Below are 24,481 nucleotides of genomic sequence, written 5' to 3' on the forward strand. Positions count from 1 at the left end.
CTTTTTCCTTATACAGCTCTTGAAAATGATTGATTATATCAAATTGTTAAAAAGGTGAAAGATACCGCACTGCCATTAGTTATTCCAAAACCTTACAGGAGAATAGTTCTGGATCTGGCACATGGACACATTATGAGTGGCCATTTGGGGGTCCCGAAAACTGTAGAAAAGATATTGCAAAAGTTTTCACTGTGGTATTAAAACCTACTGTGACTCATGTCAGATATCGGGACCTAGGTCACATTTTTGTAGCCCCTTAGTACCCATGCCCATTATTAAAGTGCCGTTTGAGTGGACTGGGATGGATTTGGTTGAGCTTTTGGTAAAGTCAGCATGTGGACACCAGCAAATTTTGGTTATAGTGTATTATGCTACACGCAATCCTGAGGCCATATCTCTACATAATACCTCATCTCGGACTATTTTGAAAGGAACTGGTCCATGTATTTAGTAGGACTGGTATTCCAAATTAAATTCTCACTGATTGGGATATCCTCTATATACTGAAGGTCATGAAAAAAAACTATGCAAGATGTTCAAAGTCTCACAGCTACAACACATCAGCTAATCACCCATAAACTGATGGTTTGGTTGATAGATTCAATCAGACCCTCAAAAATTGTGGTAGACAATGCTGGGCACAACTGGAAATTTTTGCTCCCTTATCTACTGTTTGCCATTAGGGAAGTACCACAGTCATCTACATGGCTTTCATCACCCTTTGAACTTTTGTGTAGGAGACATCCTTGTGGTCTATTAGATGTGGCTAAATGAAAAAAGAAAGAACAAGTCACCCTGTACAAAAGTGTAATTGAACATGTTTCAAAGCTGCAGGACAGAATTACAGTTAGTGCTAAAGTTTGTACATTTGCGCCAGAAGCAAGGGTGTTAGTCCTTATCCCTACAACAGAAAATAATGTCCTAACCCAATAGCAAGTGCCTTTTGACGTGAAGGAAAAAGTGAGTGAAGTGACCCATTTAGTCTGTCAGTCAAGTAAATGGAAACCAGAACAGATTTAGCACATGAATCTGATAAAACCCTTGAAAAACTGGCTAGTTCTGTCTGCGGAACTGGCTCTGCCTATTCTCGAAAAGTTGATACTGGAGGTAAACATAGCCAAGTCTCTATCTGATGTACAAAAGAAAGAGGCTAAATAGTTGCTTATTTGTAGCAAATAGTTATTTTCCAAGAATCCAGGGCAGACAATGCTTATAAAATATGGCATTATAACACAAACTGGGGTAAAGGTACATGTCAAACCTTATATAATTCCTGAAGCACAATTAGAGGCAGTCACAAGAGAAATAAAAGCTATGTTGGAGCTGGATGAATCACATAGTGAATGGTCAAGCCCTATTGTATTAATTCCCAAACCCGATGGTACTATAAGGTTTTGAAATGACTTTAGAAAATGTAATTCAATGTCTAAATTTGATGCATATTCCCTACACAAGTTGATGAACTGATAGACCGACTTGGTACAGCTTGTTACATTATGATGTTAGACTTAACTATGGGATACCGGCAGATACCCCTGACTGATTCTGCTAAAGAGTAAACAGCATTTTCCACACCAGACATTTTATTCCAATATGTGAACATGCAATTTGGTCTCCATGGGGCCATGGTAACCTTTAAAAGATTGATAGGTAGAGTTTTAAGACCACATCGACTATAAGTTTCTGCCTTTCATGATGACATAGTGATATTTAATTCAGACTGTGAGACACACCTAGCCAAGGTACAGGCAATGAGTGATGACCTGAGGACATCTGGACTGCCAGCAAAACCCAAGAAAGGTATATAAAAAAATAGAGAAAAATAGAGAAGTTCCAAACAGATATGTTAGATTTTTCCCTGGAGAAAACCTTCCCATGGGAATATAAGAGGGCCAAATTTATTAACAGAGACCATAATAAGAGGAAAACATCAATAGAGTGTGTTCAGCCCGAACCAACATTCGGGGATGACGCACAGGGACATCCCCAAACATCGGGGCACCAACAGGGAACTGACCCTCGAGGTGAACAGAGACCATCGAACACTAATGTTCAATTTAGGCCCAGAACGTTCTATAACAATAGAATATTCTCAAACAATTATGAAAGAAACTACCATCACAATGAATTTTCACATAAAAATCACCATATGAATGGCCCCCAATATTCAGTAGGGAATAATGAGGATTGTGGTTCCCGATGCTGTATGAGGAATAATGATAACTATTCCAATAGGTATAATAACACTTCCAGATTTAGGAAGAATAAATATAGGGCCTTCGATAGGAGACCCTACAGACCTCAAAGAAACTGCTGGGACCACTCCCTCTATAACAATTACCGAAATCAATACAACAGAAGGAGAGAGTGGACAACTTTCCCCACTCCAGCCAATCCCAGGGGATCTAATATGAATTCAAATGTAAATCCAGAACAACAGAGGCCTAATAGAACTGTAACAACTATGAATAGGGCCACTACTGAACCCATTATTTCTCCACGTACCCTTGAGACCAAAATATTGGGATCCTCTACAGGGTCCTCCCCACCGTCTTTTTTAGGGCAGGGATCAATATCCCCTCGGGAACTTCGAACCAGCGATTTGACCCCCCAAATAACTTTAGAAGAACTATGTATAGCCCAGGAGGGGACAAACACCAGTGTAAATCCAACAACCAATTCGGAGTTAGAATTAGATCCCATACAGAAGATAGTAACCCCTCTAACAGTAACAGTAGAAGAGAACACAGCCCCGAAGAGGCTCATCAGGGACATGCCCAAACAACCGAGCCCCATGACAACGAGGAGTTTGGTCTCCAAAATCACGAAACCAACCCCAGTCCCGAGGACGAGGATCACACAATTCTACCAGACATCACGGACCCAACAGGACAGCCCAAAAAGATTACAAAAAGGAGAAGGGGCAGGAAAGGAGGCAAAAACCAGCGCCAAAAAACAGAAAGGAAGTATTCGATAAAGAAATAACTACGGAAGAAGAAGAGCGCCATGGAATCTTTAATATTTCTAAATACTTGCTAAATAGAAGAGAATTAGAGACCCTAGCCAAGGGTCTTTCATTTAGCCCTATGACTAACGCGAAACTATTCGAATTATTTGTTGATTTGAATCAATTTGTTAGGAAGTTTACTGTAGCCCGTCACTTCGAAATTAAGAAGTTTAACAATACTGAGATAATTACGAACCTGCCAAGAAATGTAGAGGACCCTATAGATTTAGTCCAGACCAACTTTAAACCCAGGAATAATTTTTATCCAACAGCAAGCAAGGGTAACTTTATAGATACGTATTATCATAAAGTCCTTGGTGACCTCACTGATATTTGTGAATCGAAAAAATCAACTCAATGGAGTGATAGAACGTTTGTAGAATCCATTAATAATCTAGCTAGGAATAGTGAGATTGTAATAAAAAATGCGGATAAAGGGGGATCCATTGTTATAATGGATCGTGATTACTACGACATGGAGGCAAAACGCATCTTGAGTGATGAGAGATATTATCGAAAACTCGATGAGGACCCAACACAGAAATTCATCATTGAACTAAAGAATTTGGTGGAGGACGCTTTCGAAAGAAAATGCTTGACTAAAGATGAAAAGAATTTTTTAACAACTAAACAACCAGAAGTACCCTACTTTTATTTCTTACCAAAGGTGCATAAAGATAAAAAAGACCACCTGGAAGACCCATAATATCAGGGATAGGGTCCCTCACTTGCAATTTGTCTGAATACATTGACCATATATTACAGAAAATAGTGATAACCTTACCCGCATATTTGAAAGACACAGGAGATTTTCTACAAAAACTAAAAGGTGTTTCGTGGGAATCAGGATATATTCTTTGTACCATAGATGTTACATCACTGTATTCGAATATCCCGCATGATGCAGGTTTGATAGCAGTGGGTTCATTCCTTGAAAAGGAAAATCGAATGCCCTCCAGACAGAAAGATTTTATCCTGGAGGGCATTAAGTTCATCTTGGATCATAATTATTTTACGTTTAACAAACAATTTTATATTCAAGAGAGGGGGACTGCGATGGGTACCAAATTCACACCGGCTTATGCGAATTTGTTTATGGGTGCCTTCGAAGAGAGTATAGACAAAGATAATATCGCATTTTACCAACGCTATATAGATGATATCATCCTCATATGGAAGGGTAACGAGTTAGATCTGATACACTATATTTCCCAACTGAACAATAATGAATGCGGTCTCCAGTTTACTACTATTATAGTGAAACTTCTGCCACTTTCCTGGATATTGACATCTCTATTAATGACAATCAAATCCAGACTATTACACATTTTAAGAAAACAGATATGAACAGCTATTTGGATTATTAGAGCTGTCATGCTAAAACCTGGAAAAACAACATCCCGTTTGGGCAGTTTTTAAGAGTTAAAAGGAACTGTACCAAAACAGAAGACTTCACAAGACAAGCAATAATCCTAAAGAAGCGTTTTATAGAGAAAGGATATCCAGTGAGTCTCGTCGATGCAGCATACGAGAAAGCTCTTGTACACAGTATACCAACTAAAATTGCAAAGAAGAATAAGGGGAGTGAGGGTGACATAGACGAAAAGGGCAAGAAAACTATTAGATTCATCACCAAGTATAATAATCAACATAACCATATACGTAAGATCCTATATAAACATTGGAATCTTCTGAAAGAAGACCCTTTCTTACAGAAGATCTTACCCATCAACCCCTGCATTACCTTCCGGAGAAATAGAACTATAAAAAATATGGTAGCCCCCTCTTGCCCGCACAGAAAGAAAATCAAAGGAATGAATATTAAAAAATCTAAATTTTCGAACCTAAGTTCATTGAAAGGATCGTATAAATGTGGCCATTCTAGATGGAAGTGTTGTCAGTCCATCGTACATGCGAGAAAAGAAATTGCGATCAGTTCTGATAAACCAACATACAAAATCAGTTCCTTCTTGAATTGCAGTAGTTCTTATATTATATACCTCCTTGAATGCCCCTGTGGCCTTCGATATATAGGCCGTACTATAAACCCTCTACGTATCCGGCTAAATATGCATCGTTGTAATATCTTAAAGGGCTTCTTGAAACATGGCGTTTCAAGACATTTTCTGGAGAAACACAATAGGGACCCTTTTGGTCTCAGGGTCACACCAGTGGAAAAGATAAAAATAGGCTCAGCTTCACTTCTGAAAGCCAGGGAAATGTACTGGATTTTTAAATTAAAAACACTAATGCCTAATGGCCTCAACGAGGTTTTAGAGAAGATTTGACCAGTACTATAGGCTTTTTATATAAATTTTTTTATATATAAAAATTTTTTTTATTATAAAGTTCAATATAAATTTTATAGTTTTAATTTATGCATTTCTAGACTAATTCATTTTAGAGAGATATACAATGTTTATATATCAAAAAAACTTTTTGCATAAATGATATTGTGAGGGGATGTATTATTATAATGTTTGTAGAAAATTTATTATTAGCTGTTATGAGAACACTGGTTATAGAGTGATTACGCATGCATCTTTATACTGTGTAATATTGGAATCTTATTTATTTATCTATATATACATATATATTTATTTACTATTTATATAATAACTACTCACCAATTGTCACCATTTTGTAGCTTTACTTTTAGATGGGAATAGAAATATACCAATCAGCCCGTTCCGCCAGCATCTTTTTAACAAGATCACATGACCGCCACCACATGATGGTTGCCATGGCAACATGAAGCTATTTTTTGAGCCCTTAATACACGGCCTTACGTCACTTGAAGGGCGCGATCTACTATTCACTTGTTTTAATAACGCCCTCCAAACACACCCCCTCCGTCATGTGATTCAATATCACACAACCCTACATGACCATTCTTTGACCATTATTGTTACATCAGGGTGGTTCAATGATGCGAAGTGAATCAAAACATATCCGTTTCGCTAACACATAGCCCCTAAATTATAACCATCCAGTTCACTGTCATCTGAGGGGCGTGTCACTCGATCAGGTGACACAATGACCCAGGGGAGCGTCATGAAACCCCGCCCCCCGTCCTTGGCACTGTTGGTAGAGGAGTATCAGGGTTGGTAATGACGCGTAATGCGTCTTGTGACCCCACCCCCTCCGCTCGGTGACCGGTGAGTGCTCTCACCCTCTGGGATATTTAACATTTAGCAAGTTTTTATTGGACATATTCACTAGGGCTACGTTAATAGGGGTTATCCTGCCCCATAGAAGCCCCGATCTGCCAGTATCAGATGTACGTCTTATAATACCGCCCCGATACTACATGACGATTTTGACGTCATCAACATACGCCCACCCTCCGAGACGCCGGGAACACGGCACGGACAAACGTGTGAAGGGTATGTTTTTATTGTATATTGTGTATAAATATATGTATTGTATATCTGTTTGTCTATATGGCTTGAGAAAGGTGCTGTACATTGCACTGAAACGCGTTGCCTGATTAAAGTATCGTATTTTTCACTATGTGTCCTGGAACATACCGTATATACCGGCGTATAAGACGACTTTTGAACCCCGAAAAATCTGCTCTGCAGTCGGGGGTCGTCTTATGCGCCGGTAATACAAAAAAAAAAAGTGTAAAAAAAAAAAATCATTACTCACCTCCCCCGGCGTTCTGTCGCGCTCCGGCAGGATGTCGCTCGCTCCTCGTCCCCGGCGCAGCATTGCTTTCTGAATGCGGGGCTTGAAATCCCCGCTTCCAGAAAGCTAATACACACGCCGTCAGCCGGTACAGCTATTCAATGACAGCATTGAATGGCTGTGATTGGCTGAAGGCGCACGTGGCTTCAGCCAATCACACCCATTCAATGATGTCATTGAATAGTGTGATTGGCTGAAGCCACGTGCGCCTTCAGCCAATCACAGCCATTCAATGCTGTCATTGAATAGCTGTACCGGCTGACGGCGTGTGTATTAGCTTTCTGGAAGCGGGGATTTCAAGCCCCGCATTCAGAAAGCAATGCTGCGCCGGGGACGAGGAGCGAGCGACATCCTGCCGGAGCGCGACAGAACGCCGGGGGAGGTGAGTACTGATTTTTTTTTTCTCCACTGTAATACCGGCGTATAAGGTGAAAGTTGGGGGGTCGTCTTATACGCCCCGTCGCCTTATACGCCGGTATATACGGTAGTTCTCTGCCTTGTGGAAGACACTCATAGGAGGGGGCATCTGTGCATCATACCCACCTCCTTTCAAGTAAGTGTTACAACAAACTATTCCTTGCACGTGAAGTTGTCCTCAGCTTTCACTCCATATTGAGCGCGGATTTTTTTTCTTTTTCTGACATTCTATTTTCTGTTATACCTGGGGGAGTTCTGGCTCCAGACCCCCCAGTTTTGTATCTGCAGCTCTCCTTTGTCACAGAGGATTGGAGTTTTGAGGAAAAGGTTTCACAGTGATTGTCTACACATATTCCATCAATTCTGGATCACACCGACCTGTGGCGCTCTCTATTACTATTCTCAAGAAAGGTATATAATACTTTTATCTAACCTATCTCTGTACGATCCCTATTTAGAATGTGCTCCATGATTGACAATGCTGTTCAATGTACATCATGTGCCATGTACGCAGTCCTTGAACAGGACTGCCCGTAGGGCGCCGCCCGCACCCCTTCCTCTCTCTTGTATTGTGAGTGGGGGAGTTGGCTCCTCCCACTCTCCGCAATTCACTTAGATTAACTTACAGCACACCTCAGGATTTTTAAACCTATGGAGAGATGACTAATAAGTCCATAGGATGCACGCCAAGGGTTTAGGGATCAGAGCCTGCAAGGACCCCAGCAAAGATATATTCCACTTTCTCACAAAAGAAGCTTGATAAAGACCTCAAGAGGGTCGAAACGTAGCGAGATTTTGGAGGAATAAATTATCGTTTTGCACTATGCCCTGGATGCTGCCATTTCGTTTGTGAGAAAGTGGAATATACCCTCCCACTCTCCGCCCATGGGCAGAGTTTTTCAGTTATAAGGCTGGCAGTGACCTGAGCTCACTGCCAGTTATTGGTTCTGTCAGCGGCTAGTGAGTTCTGTCTGCAGTTCCCTCTAGTCAGTCTGTTAGTCTGCTCGTCAGCGTCCATTCCCTAGCTCTGTCTAGTGCTCAGCATTTTCTGTTTGGTATTTCCATCTGCCTTTTCTGTCGGCACTCTGTCCCCCGCTAGTTAGATTCCACCGTTCAGTCGCCAGGTCCCTAGCCAGTGTAGGGACCGCCGTCCAGTTGTCCGCCTGGGGTTAGCCAGGGCCGAGGCAAGTAGGCAGGGACAGTGGGGGGCGGTAAGTTCAGGGCCCCCCATCTGGCGCTCGGGGGTCAGAGTACCGTAACACTAAGGGTATTAAGCATTTGATACTATATGTTTCTTATATTCAAGGACTCTATAATGACAGGATCTGTTCCACTTAATTGGCTTATGTGGTGCCAATATTCAAAAAGGGATTGAAAAGTGAATCTGGAAACTACAGTCCTGTATCTAGCTTCTATTGTGAGTAAAATGTTTGAAAGGTTTTTAAGAGATGCTATCCTGGAGTACCTCAAGGAAAATGGCTTTATAACTCCATATCAACATGGGTTTATGAGGGGTTTCTCCTGTCAAACCAATCTGATCAGCTTCTACAAGGACGTAAGTTCTAGACTAGACCGGGGAGAGTCACTGGATCTTGTGTATCTGGACTTTTCCAAAGCGTTTGATGCTGTGCTGCATAAAACTTTGGTATATAAAATAAGAATCCTTAGGCCTCATGTCCACTAGCTAAATGGAATTGCGGATTCCGCAGCGGATTCTGCCCATAGGGAATCATTGGCCATCCGCGGTCCATTAAATTGATTTTTGCACCCGCTGATGGCATTTTAAAAGAATTGCGTTTTTTAAGCGCGGGAGAAAAAATGCGGCATGCTCCATTTTGCCGTGGATTCCGCGCAGATCGGCAACATTGCTATCACATTGAAAGCAATGTGTGCAGATATCTGCATGCAAAAAATACCATTTAAAGCAAATCCACGCGGAATCCGCAGCAGATTCTGCGCGGATTGTATTTTTCTAGTGGACATGAGGCCTTAGTCTAAGTGAGAATGTGTGTAAGTGGGTAAGCAACTGGCTCAATGATAGAAAGCAGAGGGTAGTTATTAATGGTACATACTCTGATTGGGTCACTGGTACTAGTGGGGTACCACCGGGGTCAGTTTTGGGCCCTATTCTTTTTAATACATTTATTAATGACCTAATAGAAGAATTGCACAGTAAAATAGTAATAATTGCAGATGATAGAAAACTATGTAAAGTAATTAACACGAGAGGCCAGAATGCAGTTGCAAATGGATCTAGATGGTTGGGGGCTTGAGAAGAAAAGTGGTAAATGAGGTTCAACACTGATAAATGTATGGTTATGCGCATGGACAGGGAAATGCATGTCACCGTTACACACAAAAATGGAAACCACTTGGCAAAACTGACATGGAAAAGGACTTGGGGATTTTAGTTAACTGTAAGCTTAAGGGTGGCTTTACACTGGCGAGGGAATTGCACAATTTCCCAGCCCTGCGAGTCTGCGGGAAATCGCAAAACTGTGAAGCCAATGGTTTCCAATGGTTCCAGGCACATTTGCGATGGTTTAACGCTTGCGATGCAGCGTTAAAACAAAATCGCGGCATGTCCATTCTTCTTGCAATCTCGCTAATTGCCTCTAATGGGGCCGGCGGCAGCAGTACAGGCCCCATTGAAATCAGTGGGTGAGGATTGCGATCACCTGTCACTGCTGTGACAGCAGTGGCAGGGAACACTCCACGACGAGGACTTTCGGGGGAAGCTTGAAATACAAGCTCTGCCTCTGATTGGTCACAGCGCTCACAGAAGAGCAGCTGAAGAAGAGTGTCGGGACCTGCAAGAAGACGCACCAGAAATGACAGCACTACTAAGGTGACAGCCACGGCAGGATATTCCTTCAGCCCTGCAGGGATGGAAGGCTGTTTCCCTGAGGAAACACCTCGCATCAAGGGCTTCAGAAGGATTGCAAGAGAGATATTGGGGCATCAATCACATCCTGATATCGCTCCCGCCAGTGTGCATGAGCCCTAACTGGAGTAACTAGTGTCAGATAGCTGCTGTCAAGGCAAATAGGATCATGGGGTGCAACAAAAGAGGTCTAGGGGCATATGACGAAAGCACTGTCCTTCCTCTTCACAAATCATTGATCAGACCACATATTTTGGGCACCGCTACTCAAGAAGGACATATCAGAGCTTGAGCGGGTTCAATGACGGACAATTAAAGTAATAAATGGAATCGTCAGACTACAATACCCAGAGAGGTTATCAAAATTGGGGTTATTTAGTTTGGAAAAAAGACAGCCGAGGGGCGACCTAATAAGTATGTATAAATATATCAGAGGACAATACAGAGATCTCTCCCATCATCTATTTATTACCCAGGACTGTGACTGTAACAAGGGGGCATCCTCTATGTCTAGAAGAAAGAAGGTTTCTACACCAACATAGAAGAGGGTTCTTTAATGTAAGAGCAGTGAGACTATGGAACTCTCTGCCTGGTGATTGTGAATTCGGTAAGAGTACAAGAGGGGCCTAGATGCCTTTCATGTTATTACATGTTACATTATTTTTTTTCCTTAAATGAAGAAAATTGGCTTCTACCTCACTGGTAGGAGTGGTTACAGAGGGGAGGTAGACATTTTTCCTATGTGGAGCAACAGGGAGAGTATCACCTGCTGGTTCATTATGTAATTAAGAGCCACTAGGTAGATATATAAAGAGCAGCTAACAGACCAGTAGATGTTCTACCTGGGGGACACAGAAAGCTGTTCTGAGTCTAAAACCCATGATCTTTGATTACGGTTGCTAAATGTATTTTTGTAGCTGGCAGGGAGAAGCCCCCCAACTGGCAGTGGGGGAAATACTGTGTATTTGTTAGTGACAGTCAGGCAAGGTATGTGTTTTGTTCCTGCTCTGTTTTAGTTTTGTTTTCTTGCAACCTTATTAATAAATTTGGCCAAATGTCAGTTGACAACCTATTCCTGGCTGCTGACTTTGTGTTTGGTGAAAGAGATACATGTCCTTTTCACCCCAGTAAAAGCGATCCCAAACTAATCCCCTCACACCGTGTATAAACTCCTCATATCAGCACCAGATTCTTTTAAACCCTGCTGCACCTTTTCAGAGAGATTACAGAATCCTCTCAATACCATTTGACTTTACAGCCAATGCCTAATGCAGTATTGGGTAGAGGTGCAGCAAAATGCAAAAAAAAAAATCCAGCCAAGGCAACTGAGAAACCAATTGTGTTGGGAATTAGCTCTATTATCACTCATTTGTTTAACTGCATTGGCATTTGTACACATTCGATGGAAGCTCAACACTTAAGGTGGGTTTGCATGGGACGAATGTTGGGCAAACGATCCATACAGCACTGTGCAATGCTTTCAAGAATGATTGGGCTATGATGAGTGGTAGAGAGGACAGTATGTTGGGGAATGTGATAAGGCGGAAGAGGACAGAACATGGCAGGCTGTGATGACTCAGGGCAGGGAAACTTATCCTTCATGTATATATAACTAAGGTGACCAGATTTTCCCATGGTCAAAGCAGAATAGGAAGGTTTGATCAGGGGGCGGGGCTTCTCACAACGTATGATTTTACCTCTGTTGTTATAAAAAGTACAAGGCTTTTAAAAAAAAAGGCAGGAAGCAAATTCTGCAGCATTTCCACATCTAAAAATCTATGAATACTAGGAAATACTATGCGGCACTCCCCCTCAGCTCCTTCAAAGGCTTCCCGCTGTAAGCGCTCCCTGGGTTCTGATTCCCAGTGCCCTGTAGTGGCTTCAACTGACCAGTATCACCTGATCAGCGGTGCCACTGCTGACCAGCCCGCTGCGAAATGGAAGTTGGGGAGCGCTGACTGCTAAAAGCCTTCAGAGGTAGTAAGGGGGAGCTCCGCATAGTATAAAATGAGCTGTGGACACGCGGCTGATTTCCAGTCAAAATCCACACGGATTTTGACAGTTTTTTTGGATGTGGAAATGCTGTGGAATTTGCCATGAAAATTTCTGCTGCAGAAATACCAAAGCATTTTCGCTACGTGTAAACATACCCCAAGTCAACTTGAAGTATGCTGCCATGTACAAAGTGTCCGCAGAAGTAATAGTGTCCCCTATATTGGTCCCAGTAGTAATAGTGACCCCCACAGTGGCCCCAGCTATAATAGTGACTCTATATTGGCCTCAGTAGTAATAGTGCCCCCTATATTGGTCCCAGTAGTAATAGTGACCCCCACAGTGGACCCAGCTATAATAGTGACTCTATATTGGCCTCAGTAGTAATAGTGCCCCCTATATTGGTCCCAGTAGTAATAGTGACCCCCACAGTGGCCCCAGCTATAATAGTGACTCTATATTGGCCTCAGTAGTAATAGTGCCCCCTATATTGGTCCCAGTAGTAATAGTGACCCCCACAGTGGGCCCAGTTATAATAGTGACTCTATATTGGCCTCAGTAGTAATAGTGTCCCCTATATTTGCCCCAGTAGTAATAAGCAGCAGATCATAAGCATCCAATATTGACAGTTGTCCTTGTCCCTTGTGCACATGAATTTCTCCAGATTCTCTGAATCTTTTGATGATATTATGTACTGTAGATAGTAGGATATTCAAAGTCCTTGCAATTTTATGTTGAGGAACATTTTTCTGAAATTATTCCACAATTTAGTTAGACACAGTATTTCACAGATTGGCGAACCTTTGCTTCTGAGAGACTCTGCCTCTCTAGCATGCTCTTTTTATACAGTCATATGAAAATTGAACCTCCAGTTGTTTTTCATTGGTACCACTTACTTTTCCGGCCATTTTTTTTTACTCCTGTCTCTTTTTTTGAGATGTGTTTCTGTCATCAATTTCTAAATGAGATAATTTTTTTAAATGAAATGGAAAAATGTCTCCCGTTCAACTTCAGATATTTATTTTATGATCTTTTATGCATAAAATATGGTTATATGAGATTTGCAAATCATTGCATTTTTTTCTTTACATTTATTGACATTTTACGCAGCATCCCACCTTTTTTGGAATTAAGGTTGTACTATTATACCTTTTATATATATATTATACTAATATATATATACTATTATATTATATATATTTACAATGGTTGTATGCCACTATGGAGAACAGGTTTATTTCAACGCTGATCATTTTGTGACAGACATCTCAGGCAAATGTTGAGCCAAGAAGAAAGGTAAAGAAGGACATAATTGTACAGATAAGGTCATCCATTACAACTGTTTCTCTTGGTTTTCTAGGCCTTTTGGTGTTTTTTTGGTGTTCTTTTCTTTTATAAAAATTGACCGATTGTTTAATTTGACCACAATTATAGTTTTTGCTACCTCTTTGATCAGTTTGACTTGTTTTACTGGCAAGGACAGCTGTTTGGACTTCATGTTAGATTAGTGACTACAGATTCAAAATGTAAATGGAACATATCAACTTGTTTATTTAACCTCTTGAAATAGCATAATAAGCGAATAACACACTCGGCCATGACACAGCTGAGGAGACAATTTTCTAGTTACTTTTGAGACTCTAAAATTGGGAAAGGGACTTTGTATGAAAACTAATGTAATTCCTACAATGTTAGCTTCATTTGGAAGAAAGCATCCCCATATTAATCCTTAAAGTCTTCACTTTGAGGTTATAGGTATTATTCACCTATATGCAATATGCAGACATAGTACTTGGTAGACAGCTAAACCAATGTATTGGTAAAGTCCCGAAGGGTCTCAAAAGGGTGAGGAACCTGAAGGCCACCCTCCAGACCTCCAGGAAGGACACCCAAAAAGGCACAATGAAAAGATCCTGTGACAAGAAATGTGGATAAATAATACAGTGAAATAAAATGGGGGCAGAAAGGACCAATTTGCATGTCTTGCCCACTATTCTAAAATAGAGATTAAAGGGTTTTCCAGGATTAGAACAAGATGGCTTGCTTTTGTCAAAAACAGCACCATACCTGTCCACGGGTTGAGTGTAATACCGTAGCTCCATCGCATTCACAGTACTATTTTCCCTATACTGTACAACCACTTAATAGTTTTTTGTTGTGTCACATACAGATCTCTGTTGGCGCTGCTTATTGGAGACAGGTTCTCTGAAACCTATCTTTTGGTCATGTAAGAGAATTAACCTATTTTGGAGAAAGATTGAGAAGTACATAAAAAATATGCTCATTCTCCATATTGCAGCTAGTGCGCCATTGGCTGCCCCACCTCCATGGATTCGCTAGAAAATTAACCTTGCCACACAATGGTTTCAGGCAGCAGGACTGCTTATTCCTTTATGATGTAGAAATAAAGGCTCTGAAAAGAAGACAGGTGCCTCTATTTTACACATTAGAAGGAGGATGAAATGTACAGATTTGAGGAACTGGTCAAATGGGAATTGACAAAGCCTGCTCAATTTCTTAACCTGTGGAAACTATGGAAGGAGTTTAGGAACAATGAAATTAATGTCAATATATAACATTCTGTTTGTTCCCCCTCTTTGAGTCTTAAAAAAAGGACTATAACCTTTGTACTTCTTCACTACTTAAGGAGACTTACTCTGCTTATGCTGATTCACAATGATCTACCTGCTTATTTCCCCGGACCCCTTCACCGTCCCCCTCTTATTCTTACCCCCAATGTTCAGCTACGTAATTGATGTAAATCTTAGCTTGCCATTTATCAAACACAGTTATAATATTTCCCATTTTCCCAGGATTTTCAATAAAAAGAATTGGTAAAAATAAAGTTTTTCTTTTGTTGCTTGTTTATTGATGGACATGAGAGTAAATACCTTCTGTTTTAAGAAGGCTTTCATCTAGAAACCCTTAGGCAATCAAAAGAAAATGATTGTGCAATTCAATAGTTTGTCACCCTCTTTTATCTGACCTTCAGGAAAGCTGACTATTGGGTGTTCCAGCTCAGCAACCTCTCCTAAACGCTTGATTGCCTAGCACTACTACCAAAATATGAGAGCAGTGTGAGTTATGATAATGTTTGCATGTTGAACAAACCATTACAAATGCAACGTCTTTAACAATAGAGATCAGCTACATATTTTAACAGAACTTACCACTTTAACATTTCCCTTTTTTAACAGTCTTCATGTCGCTGGGATAGCACAATTAACAAACATATCGCTGGAAGTCTACTTTACCAGAATTGGATATCAGGAAACGTAGAAAAATAATAGTTAGTGTATGCCCAGCTACAGGTTAATGAATACAAGGAGGACCTTAAGATCATCTGCTATTAAGATGGTAATTCGACTTAAGACACTAAGGGCATTTAGGCTGATACTGCAGAATGTATGAGCTGCAAACAACCCATCCTAGCATAGAATAATCTTCTTGCAATAATCCTCTTGAAAGGATGATTAATTATCATCAATGAAGCTAGACAATGTGGTGGAATGATAACTGTCAGTAGCCATTTAGTATTGTGTATGTGATTTTCGCCTCATCACAATACAATGGTTCCATAGATTGATGGTGTGTAAAGGCCCTTTTATATGCAAACATAATCTTTCAAACTAAACGATTGAAAGATTTAACGATTTATTTGCGTAAAGTGTTAATGGCTTTTAACACTTTATCATCTTCATTTGCATGTAAAAGGACATGCAGGAGCTGTTTGCAGAGCCCAGCATGTGTTTAAACACAAGACCAGCTGTGTGAACAGCTGCATTGTTCTGCTCTTGGCTGCCAACAGATTGCATTGTTCTCTCTTGGCTAGTGTAAACATGGCATGGAGAGAACAGTGTGCAGTCTATTGAGAGATATATGTGTTTGCTTTATCTCTCAGTGGCTGAATGATGGATTTTAAGTTAAAAATGAAAAGTGCCCGATGCCCGCATTTACATGTAATGATTATCGCTCATTTTCGGTTGTTTGAACAAATTGTGAGCGTTAATCCTTACGTGTAAATGGGCCTTAAGTGCCATGGCAACATGTTGCTGGACTCTAAAGTTGTATTCACACATAGGTGATTTTCTGCAGATTTTGTCAAAGATTTCATTGAAGATCTGCGCCAGATTTCATCTCTTTGAATTCAATTGAAAAAGTAAAATCTGCTACACTTCTGCACCGAAATTGATAGCAAATCAGTGGTGTGAATACACCCTAAGGCTAGTTTCACATTTGCGAGCCTGATATGGCGGTCAAACACATGCGATGTCTCCGCAGATGCTTGGCGTTTTTGTATCAAAAATGCCTCCCATCACTTCAGTTCAGTTGCGATCCTCTGGCGCCGCTTTCAGCCATGCCGGACGATCGGTAACTGTGTCCCATTGTTCTCAATGGGAAACGCAGAATTAGACTTGTGACACATCGCACGCTGTTTGATGTGTTTTTCGTCCCCATTGAAAGCAATAGGCAAAGCGTTCCAATGGAAGGGTCAAAGATAGGACATGGCATGATTGCTTTCTCGCATCGCATCAAAGAAATGTATATGACCACATTCTCACATGATTTTCTCGCCCACGTAAAAGGGGCCTTGAGCTACATTGAATGGGTGAGAATTCAACATGATGCACAAAACTCGCACGAATATAAACTCCATTCTTTTGAATGGACTTATTGACATGAGCGATTTACAATCGCAGCATGTTCTATCTTTTGGTATTGTCTCGGAATGTGTCACCCATTGTTTTCAATGGGGTCCTAAAAGACATAACATGGCCGTGTCATGTACATGTGAGTGCAATGCGATATTTAGCATTGAAATTAATGGAAAACACTAGCGAATTTCTGACATACCTGAAACGCGCCGGAGGATTGCAATTTCACAGAATCAATACAAGGCATTTTTGAATCAAGAACGCCTTGCGTCAGCGTGAAAAGCGCACGTTGACGAGCGCGATATCGGGCAGAGTTTCTCGCGATCGCCAGTGTGCATTTAGCCTAAGGCAATATTTACTCCTGACAGAATAGTTGCAAAAATCCTGTTCAGATGTATCAAGCAAATGTTTCGTTTCTGGGACGAATGTGGTGCGTATTATTCACTGACTCACCAATGATTCTAAACATCTAACACATAATTTGCGATAAATGTGTTTTGCAGGTTACAATTTTTCAAACCTCTGAAGAATTATAATGGGTTTAAAAAATAGCTATGAGCATCGGGTGGATTTTCCATCATTACAATTATCATTCATACGCCACCGTTTTCAGTTTTTTTTCATTGGTTATTTTGTCCTTGAACAACTATTATTAAGAGAAAATATACGAATAGTAACCGAATGGCCTTTAGTCGGATGACTTAAAAGAATGAACATTATTTTTACACATGCATAGTCCTTTTGAAATTCAAAGGCACATTCTTCACATCCACAACATTGTAGATTTCCGGAACATACTTATCAGCAGGGCTAGATTTACCTCTAGCCATTAAACCTGTGCCTATAGGTAGCCTTGAAGGGCAGCTGCTATAGGGAATATTTACATATGAATACATGAGGTATACTCACCTGTAATCCGTATATTCATTGCATATTAAAGGAATGTCCGGGATTTAGGGCAGATTTTCTATTGATGACCTATTCTTAGAATTGGTCATCAATTAATGATTGGCGGGGGTCCACCACTCGGGATCTTGGCTTATCAGCTGATTCCCGATACCACTGTTAGCACAGGCAGTGCAGCAAGCAGACTGTGTTGTCCATAGTGTTGGGTTGTAATGCAAGTACATCTCCGATTGAATTCAATTGGAGCTGTGCCTACAGTACCAAACTGGGCCGTTGCATTGCTGTCAGTGCTACCTGCTTCATGTGCTGACCACATTGACAGCGGCGCCAGTTAATCAGCTGATCGGCAGAGATCCCAAGTCGTGGGCTTCATAAGTGACCGACTGCCTGTTTATACGGAACCCATCAACCCATCCTAGTTACCTAATAAGAAGGATTGCTCGACAGCTGCAAACAGCAATCCTTTGGTTCATTTCATGGACTCCCCCCTTTAAGATGTTGCCTACTTGATGGGTGAAATCTGTGCCTACTGCTAATCAGCATCAGTCTTATTCTTACTTTTTCCCATGGATAATGGATGCACTCTTGTAGAGAATGTTTAATCAAGTTTTTATGTTCAAAAGGAATTCCGACATGAAACAGTGCAAGAAAATAAAAGGTTATTTGGAGAAGACGGATTTACAGGTACATGATGCAACAACATTCAGAGTCAAGCATCACCAGTTCAATTTATTTAGAACAGTCCGTCACGCTTCTGTGAGCAGCTTGAAGGGGTTATCCTGTTTTAGATAAATAAAATAAAAAGGCAGCAAATATGAGTAAGCAGAACAATACTCACCTGTTCTCTCCCCAGCGCTCGAGCTCCCGTGGTCCTCTGCTTGTCTCGATTTACACGTGGTCAGCAGTGAGTGATGTTTTGTACTGCTGGTGACTGCTGCAGCCAATCAGTGGCCATAGTGATCACATGCCATACTCTTGGCAGCATGGCTCCAATTGCTGAGTGATGACGCCAGTAGTATGGGCACATGACCACTGTGGTTACTGATTAGCTGAAGCGGTCACATGGTGCCCACATGTGAACAAAGCCCTGGATAGCTGTGGGAACTGCAGTGCTGGATTTCTGGGACAGAGGATGAGTGAGACTGTTTCTTTAATGTTTTATTACATTTGCAACCTATTTTATTAAAATGGAAACCCCATTAAATTATGGGTGAAATTACCAGGAAACCAGCAATGCATATGTGTAAGGGGGTTGCTCCAGCATGAACTGTAGACCACTGACTCTTCCCTCCTTTTTCAACTGTGTCATGTTAACATGTTTTCTTTTAGGAGGTGCCTTTAATATTGTGTAGTAGTGGTGGTAAATGGGGTTGGCTGGGATTCTGGTCATGTGTGACAGACACAATAGCACAGCACTGCCCGGGCTTCATACTAGGTGGACATTAGATTAAGGAGGTGGCTAGTGTATCTCATGCGAAGTCATGTCTGTTTGAGACAGTAAGTGATAGTCCTGACAGTAACCAAAAACGTGTCATTCAGCAAAGAAATTGTCAGGCTTAAAATGTTCTCCCCCCCCAACACCTAGGCAGTGAAGTTTTCTGGCTCTGCAGGGTGCACCAGACAGTTGGAGCGCAGATGTCCCTTTTGCCCACTGTAAAGACACAGTGTAGTGACCCAGTGGGTCCTAAAGAACACACAGCAACATCTGTCCTGTCACACCTGTCTATGTGCCATCATTGGACATAGAAGGTGCCGTCCGTAGGAGAGATCGTGTTTCTCCCCATCTCTCCACTAAGCCTAGAGCTGATGTCAGGTGGTGTCCTATTGGCTGATAGTCTTCATAGTCACTGGTGCAGAGTCCAAGGGCGGGAAAACAATAATACAAGTCCCTATGCAAAGGGGAAGGAGTCAAGAAAGTGCAGGAAAGAGAAGAGGTCATAAAAGGAGGAGGCATTGAGCAGTTAAGAGAGTTACAGCCAGAAGGGAAAGAGGAGAGGTTGTATTGAGGTTGTGTCGGAGGAGGAGGTACTTGCACAAGAGAGAAAGCAGTTATCAGCGCGTTTCTTCCCAGGGTCGAGCGAGGTCTCATTCCGCTCCCTTGGTGATCCACAGCAGAGAGGAGGAGAACCTTTCCGAAGTTGGTCCTCTAGAAAACAGTGAGTCTAAAGTTTACCTGGTGAAATCAAAGCCAGGACTAGTGTTGTGACCCACCTACACTCTGCTTCATCTATACTTTGTTAAATTCACTTATCCCTTCAGCTTAAGTAACTAGTGGGGAAATTGTCTTACAAATCAGTTTCAGAGAAAGGAAAGGAGAAAGCCTTGAAGTCAGTTTCTATTCGAGTCAATATTGCTGTATTCTTCACCATGCTCAATTCATGCTCAATGAATACTGCTGTTTCTATTTTTGCCATTACCAAGTACCGAATTGGAGAGTCTGTATTTTCTACTGTTTCAAATATCAGCTTAGTAAATCTGCGTACTTCCAGATTACTACCACAAGCTACTGGACTAGTCTGTTATTTAATTGGCATTCCATGCCAGGGGTCCCGGTTGGAGTATTAGCGTGACAAAGCAGGCCTTCCTGTTAAGTGTACCACTGTACATTCTTTGGGTTGCTGCACACTCACTTTGGCGCACTCGGATCGGCTGTTGCACACAGCCCTTAGGTCAAACGACAAGGACTGATGAAGCTGCACAGTTTGGCAGTGACACACATTAGGACATCTCCATAACTCTGTGCAGCATATTTACTGTCTGACATGCATCTGTATTCTTGGGGCGTATTGCCCTGTCCATCGTGCTAAGCATTTTATTTTTAGTTTAACTTATCAGACATATCTGGTTAGATATCATACTATTTACACCATTCAGATTGTATTGTGCATACACAAATCCCGCCCCTAGAAGGAGTTGTTTTTTGCTGCAAAACTCGGCATATAGTTACATCTCAGCCCGGTATACAAATTATTAGAGTTGTGGTGATTAGATTTACAGTCTTGTCACCTAAAGCCCTACAAGTGGTTCCCCCCTTGGCCTATAAAAGGCTCTCAGAGGCTCCTTGTGTGTAGTGACCTCTTCTTCCGCTTGTGTAGAGCTTGTTGACCACTAGACACCTCTATGACACAATCAAAGAGACTTCGCCCAGATAACAGAGTCTGAGAGGGGGTGCATTATTAGAATATGAGAAGCTGGATGGTCGTACTGACGAATTGCTGCCATCTGGGCCATTTTGACCAGACTGTTAGGGGGTATTGAGACCAGTGGATGCGTTAGGGCACATAAGGTAAACAGGCTCAGGGTGCCCCCGACTGACCATCCGGGATCATCCGACAAGCACAAGCAGCTCCAACTGTTTCGTTGCCCTGCATCAAAAGCCAGGTGGCACAATCATTACAGAACCTGCGTCTGTAGGATTCATTTCCAGTTGTTTGGCTAAAGAACATTTGGTTTTACAGCACCCATTAAGAAACAAAACTGGATACTATGGAGTGAAACCGGGTTGTCTTCAGTTTAGTTTGACCGCTGATGACGACCGTGTCCATGTCTGGAGACCTAGGGGTAAGCACTTAATCCTGCCTTTGCTGTGGAGCAGCACACTGCCCCCACTGCTGGTGTGATGGTCTGGGGGGTCATCACATATGACAGTCAGTCACCCCTGGTAGTGTTACGAAGGGCAATGACAGCTCAGCGATATGTTCAGGACATCCTGCAGCCACATGTGTTCCTCTGATGGCGGCTTCCCAGAGGCATTTTCTAGCAGGATAACGCTCAGCCGCACACACAAGGGTGTCACAGGGATGTCTCCACAAAATTGTCACACTTCCATTGCTGCCCGGTCACCAGATTTATGACAAATAGAACATATATGCGAGCATTTGAGATGTCAACTTCGACAGCCTATGAGCTTGCATAATCTAGAGGCTGTTACAGCAAATGTGGACCGATATGCCGCAGGATACCATATAGGACCTATATGCCTCCATGCCTGCTCGTATCACATCTTTCATTCAAGATAGAGGCAGCCCAAGGGTGACTACCCACTAGCGGTTTTTTTCCGCTGCGAATTCGCTGCGTTTTTCCCCCAGATGCCTATGGGACTTCCTAATGTTAAAACCGCAACGCAACTTTGCGTTTTTAACATTAGAAAGTCCCATTGACAATTGGAAGAAAAAATAGCAGCAAATTCACAGCAGAAAAAAAACACTAGTGGGTAGTCACCCCAAGAGGGTACTATAGCTTCCATGCCCTTATCACATTTGTATCAAAGCTACAGGTGGTACAACAGGGTACTAGAGCCTCCATACCCACCTGTATCAATAGAGGTGGTACAACAGGGTACTAGAGCCTCCCTACAAGGGGTCAGTTCTCCACAACAAATGATTCTTTTGCTCTGATATTGTAATCACTTACTTATATCAACGTTACAATCACATATAGAAAGTTTCATTTAATTCCGACAACTTCTTTTAGTGCTTGATTTTTTTTTTTAACTTCCAATTATGTTTGAGACATAACAGCACATAAAATATATTTTCAGATTTATTGAAAATGCTTACATGTCCATGTAAATCGGTGTTTAATAGCATCAGTGCACATGTTAGGGTATGAACACCATCTGAAATAGCAAAACAGATGAACAGGATTAGGAAACATGCTGCATTGTACCTGAGGCTGATCCCCCCCCCCCCCCAAAAAAAAAATGAAATAGAGAGATTAGCGGAGAAAAATAAAAAATATACAAAAGTTGTTTTATATATGAAAAGGTTGCGGATGGTTTAGACACAACGATTCCTGCTCAAAAATCACTCAAAGTCGTCATTTGAGTGATAATCGTTGTGACATTGTGCAGTTGTCGTTATGCCGTCGCTCATCGTTGTCTTTCAGCATGCTGAAAGAGAACGATCAGCCTTATCAGGAGTTCACAGCGGGATACCGCTGATACTATTTTTTCAGTGGTATCCCGTTCCGTGAACACAGCTGGGGTATGAAGAACACAGCGCTCCAGCTGTGTTCCGTGAAGACAGCAGGAGTACACAGAAAGCAAGCAGCCCTGCTTGTCTTCTGTATACCCCACTCAGAGTGATCACTCAAAACTGTCAATCAAGCTGCCGTTTGAGCGAATTGTGAGCAATCACCTTGCCCTGTAAATGCACAAAACGATTATCGCTCAAAAGATGTCTTTTGAGCAACTTTTGAGTGAGAATCGTTGTGTCTAAACCAGGCATTACCCATTCACTTTGTTTTACAGTTTTTGGAATGATAAGGTATGTTCTAACCAATCACTTTATAATCACAAAGCATAGTTGCTTTTTAAAGGGGTTTTCAGGGACTTTGATATTGATGGCCTAACCTTAGGATAGGCCATCAGTATCAGTTCAATTAGGGTCCTCCACTGATCAGATGATTGCAGCTGGAGTGCCACATCCCTTTCTTGTTTACAAGAAACAGCTCCATAATTTCTGTAGAGGCTGAGCCTTATATTGCAGTTTAGTCTCACTCACTTGAACAGGACTCAGCAACAGTAAGCTGCAATACTAGGGGCAGCCACTATAAATAGTACAGAGCTCTGTTTCATAGTCATTCAATTGAACGCAGCACTCCAACTGCAATGAACTAATCAGTGGGATGTAGTTGGACCCCCACTAATCTGATATCGATGACCTAACCTAAGGATAGACCAATAATATCAATGTCCTGGAAAAAAAACCCATAATTGCTTTTATGGTACACTTATGAAATACAATTTGGCACCTTGAAATGTCTACTCCTGGCTGGTTTCATGTAGAAATAATAATGGCAACAATTCTGAAACAGACATATAACAGAAATAGTTGCAGCTTTTAAGGGGGAAAGCTTGTTGTTACATTCAAGCAGTTTCATATAGATACAAACATAGTATCATTTTGTAACGTTCATTTTCTGCTTATATAGTAAATAGGAATAATGTACCAATTCAGAATGCAGTAATCATTTATTTTTTAAATCCCTGTGTAAATGTTTGAATGGCAAAAGGAGTACATATATCTGAATATTCATGCAATTTTGCTGAAAATCATTTTCACAGAAAGCTGCAAGAAGGTGCCTGCTACTATAATGTAATATGCCTTGGTTCTAGAATTCACTAGCGGTCTACTGCCCAGTAGTTTTCTGCACTGTGGGTGAGCAATCCATCTTTTAATCATGTTTCCTTCAAGCTAAACACACACACACACACACACACACACACATATATATATAATGTCTTGCCCACATTGGAGCTAGAAGTACTATAGACGGTATAGCTCTCTTTGATTTAATTCTATTACACTTTTGATAAAAATCATTGACTTCAGCAGTCATGTGCCATTCATGCAGACATGATCGCTGAAGCCAGAGGTCACGTAAATGATGAAATCACCCGTGAATACTGCAGGAGCTTCAAAATATTAAAATGGGGGAGGAGAGGCATGATGCATTGTGTGTGGGGAAGGCCCAAGTTGTGTGAATAGCCCCAAGCCTTTAGTTCCCTTAATCCGCCGCTGTTGATAGGTCCTTTTTAAAGGGAATCTGTCAGTTGGGACATATTGTCCAAACTACAGTCATAATGTTATAGAGCAGGAGGAGCCGAGCAGATTGATATATAGTTTTATGGGGAAAGATTCAGTAGACGTAGCATTATATTCATTTATATCTCTGCTCATCCTGAGCTGAACAGTCCAATGGGCGGAGCTATCAGTGATTAACAGCTATCTGTGTGTGACTGTACATACAAGGAAGGCTGACTACTTCTTTCAAAATGATGCTTTCCCTTGGAAGCAGACAATTGTTATCACCACTCCACTGTCAGTAGTAACATAACATTTTATCTTGACAGCACATTGTATTTCAGGTCTTCTTGTCAAAGGTTCTTCAGTTACAAATGTCAGTTTCATGTACTTTTCTAGAACA

At 41.4% G+C, this 24,481-nt stretch overlaps 1 protein-coding gene across 2 annotated transcripts in view; it reads right to left on the reverse strand.

Moving 5' to 3' along the window:
• The window catches only part of PSD (pleckstrin and Sec7 domain containing), a 216,582-nt gene that overhangs the window by 142,576 nt on the left and 49,525 nt on the right, over positions 1-24,481 (reverse strand). For both annotated transcript variants that reach the window (XM_066598753.1, XM_066598754.1), the window contains exon 5: positions 22,111-22,169. In XM_066598753.1, coding sequence (XP_066454850.1) covers positions 22,111-22,169 — 59 coding nt within the window. The remainder of the gene's footprint in view (positions 1-22,110; positions 22,170-24,481) is intronic.

The sequence above is a fragment of the Eleutherodactylus coqui genome, chromosome 4, assembly GCF_035609145.1.
Source record: "Eleutherodactylus coqui strain aEleCoq1 chromosome 4, aEleCoq1.hap1, whole genome shotgun sequence".
Classification (NCBI taxonomy): Eukaryota; Metazoa; Chordata; class Amphibia; order Anura; family Eleutherodactylidae; genus Eleutherodactylus; species Eleutherodactylus coqui.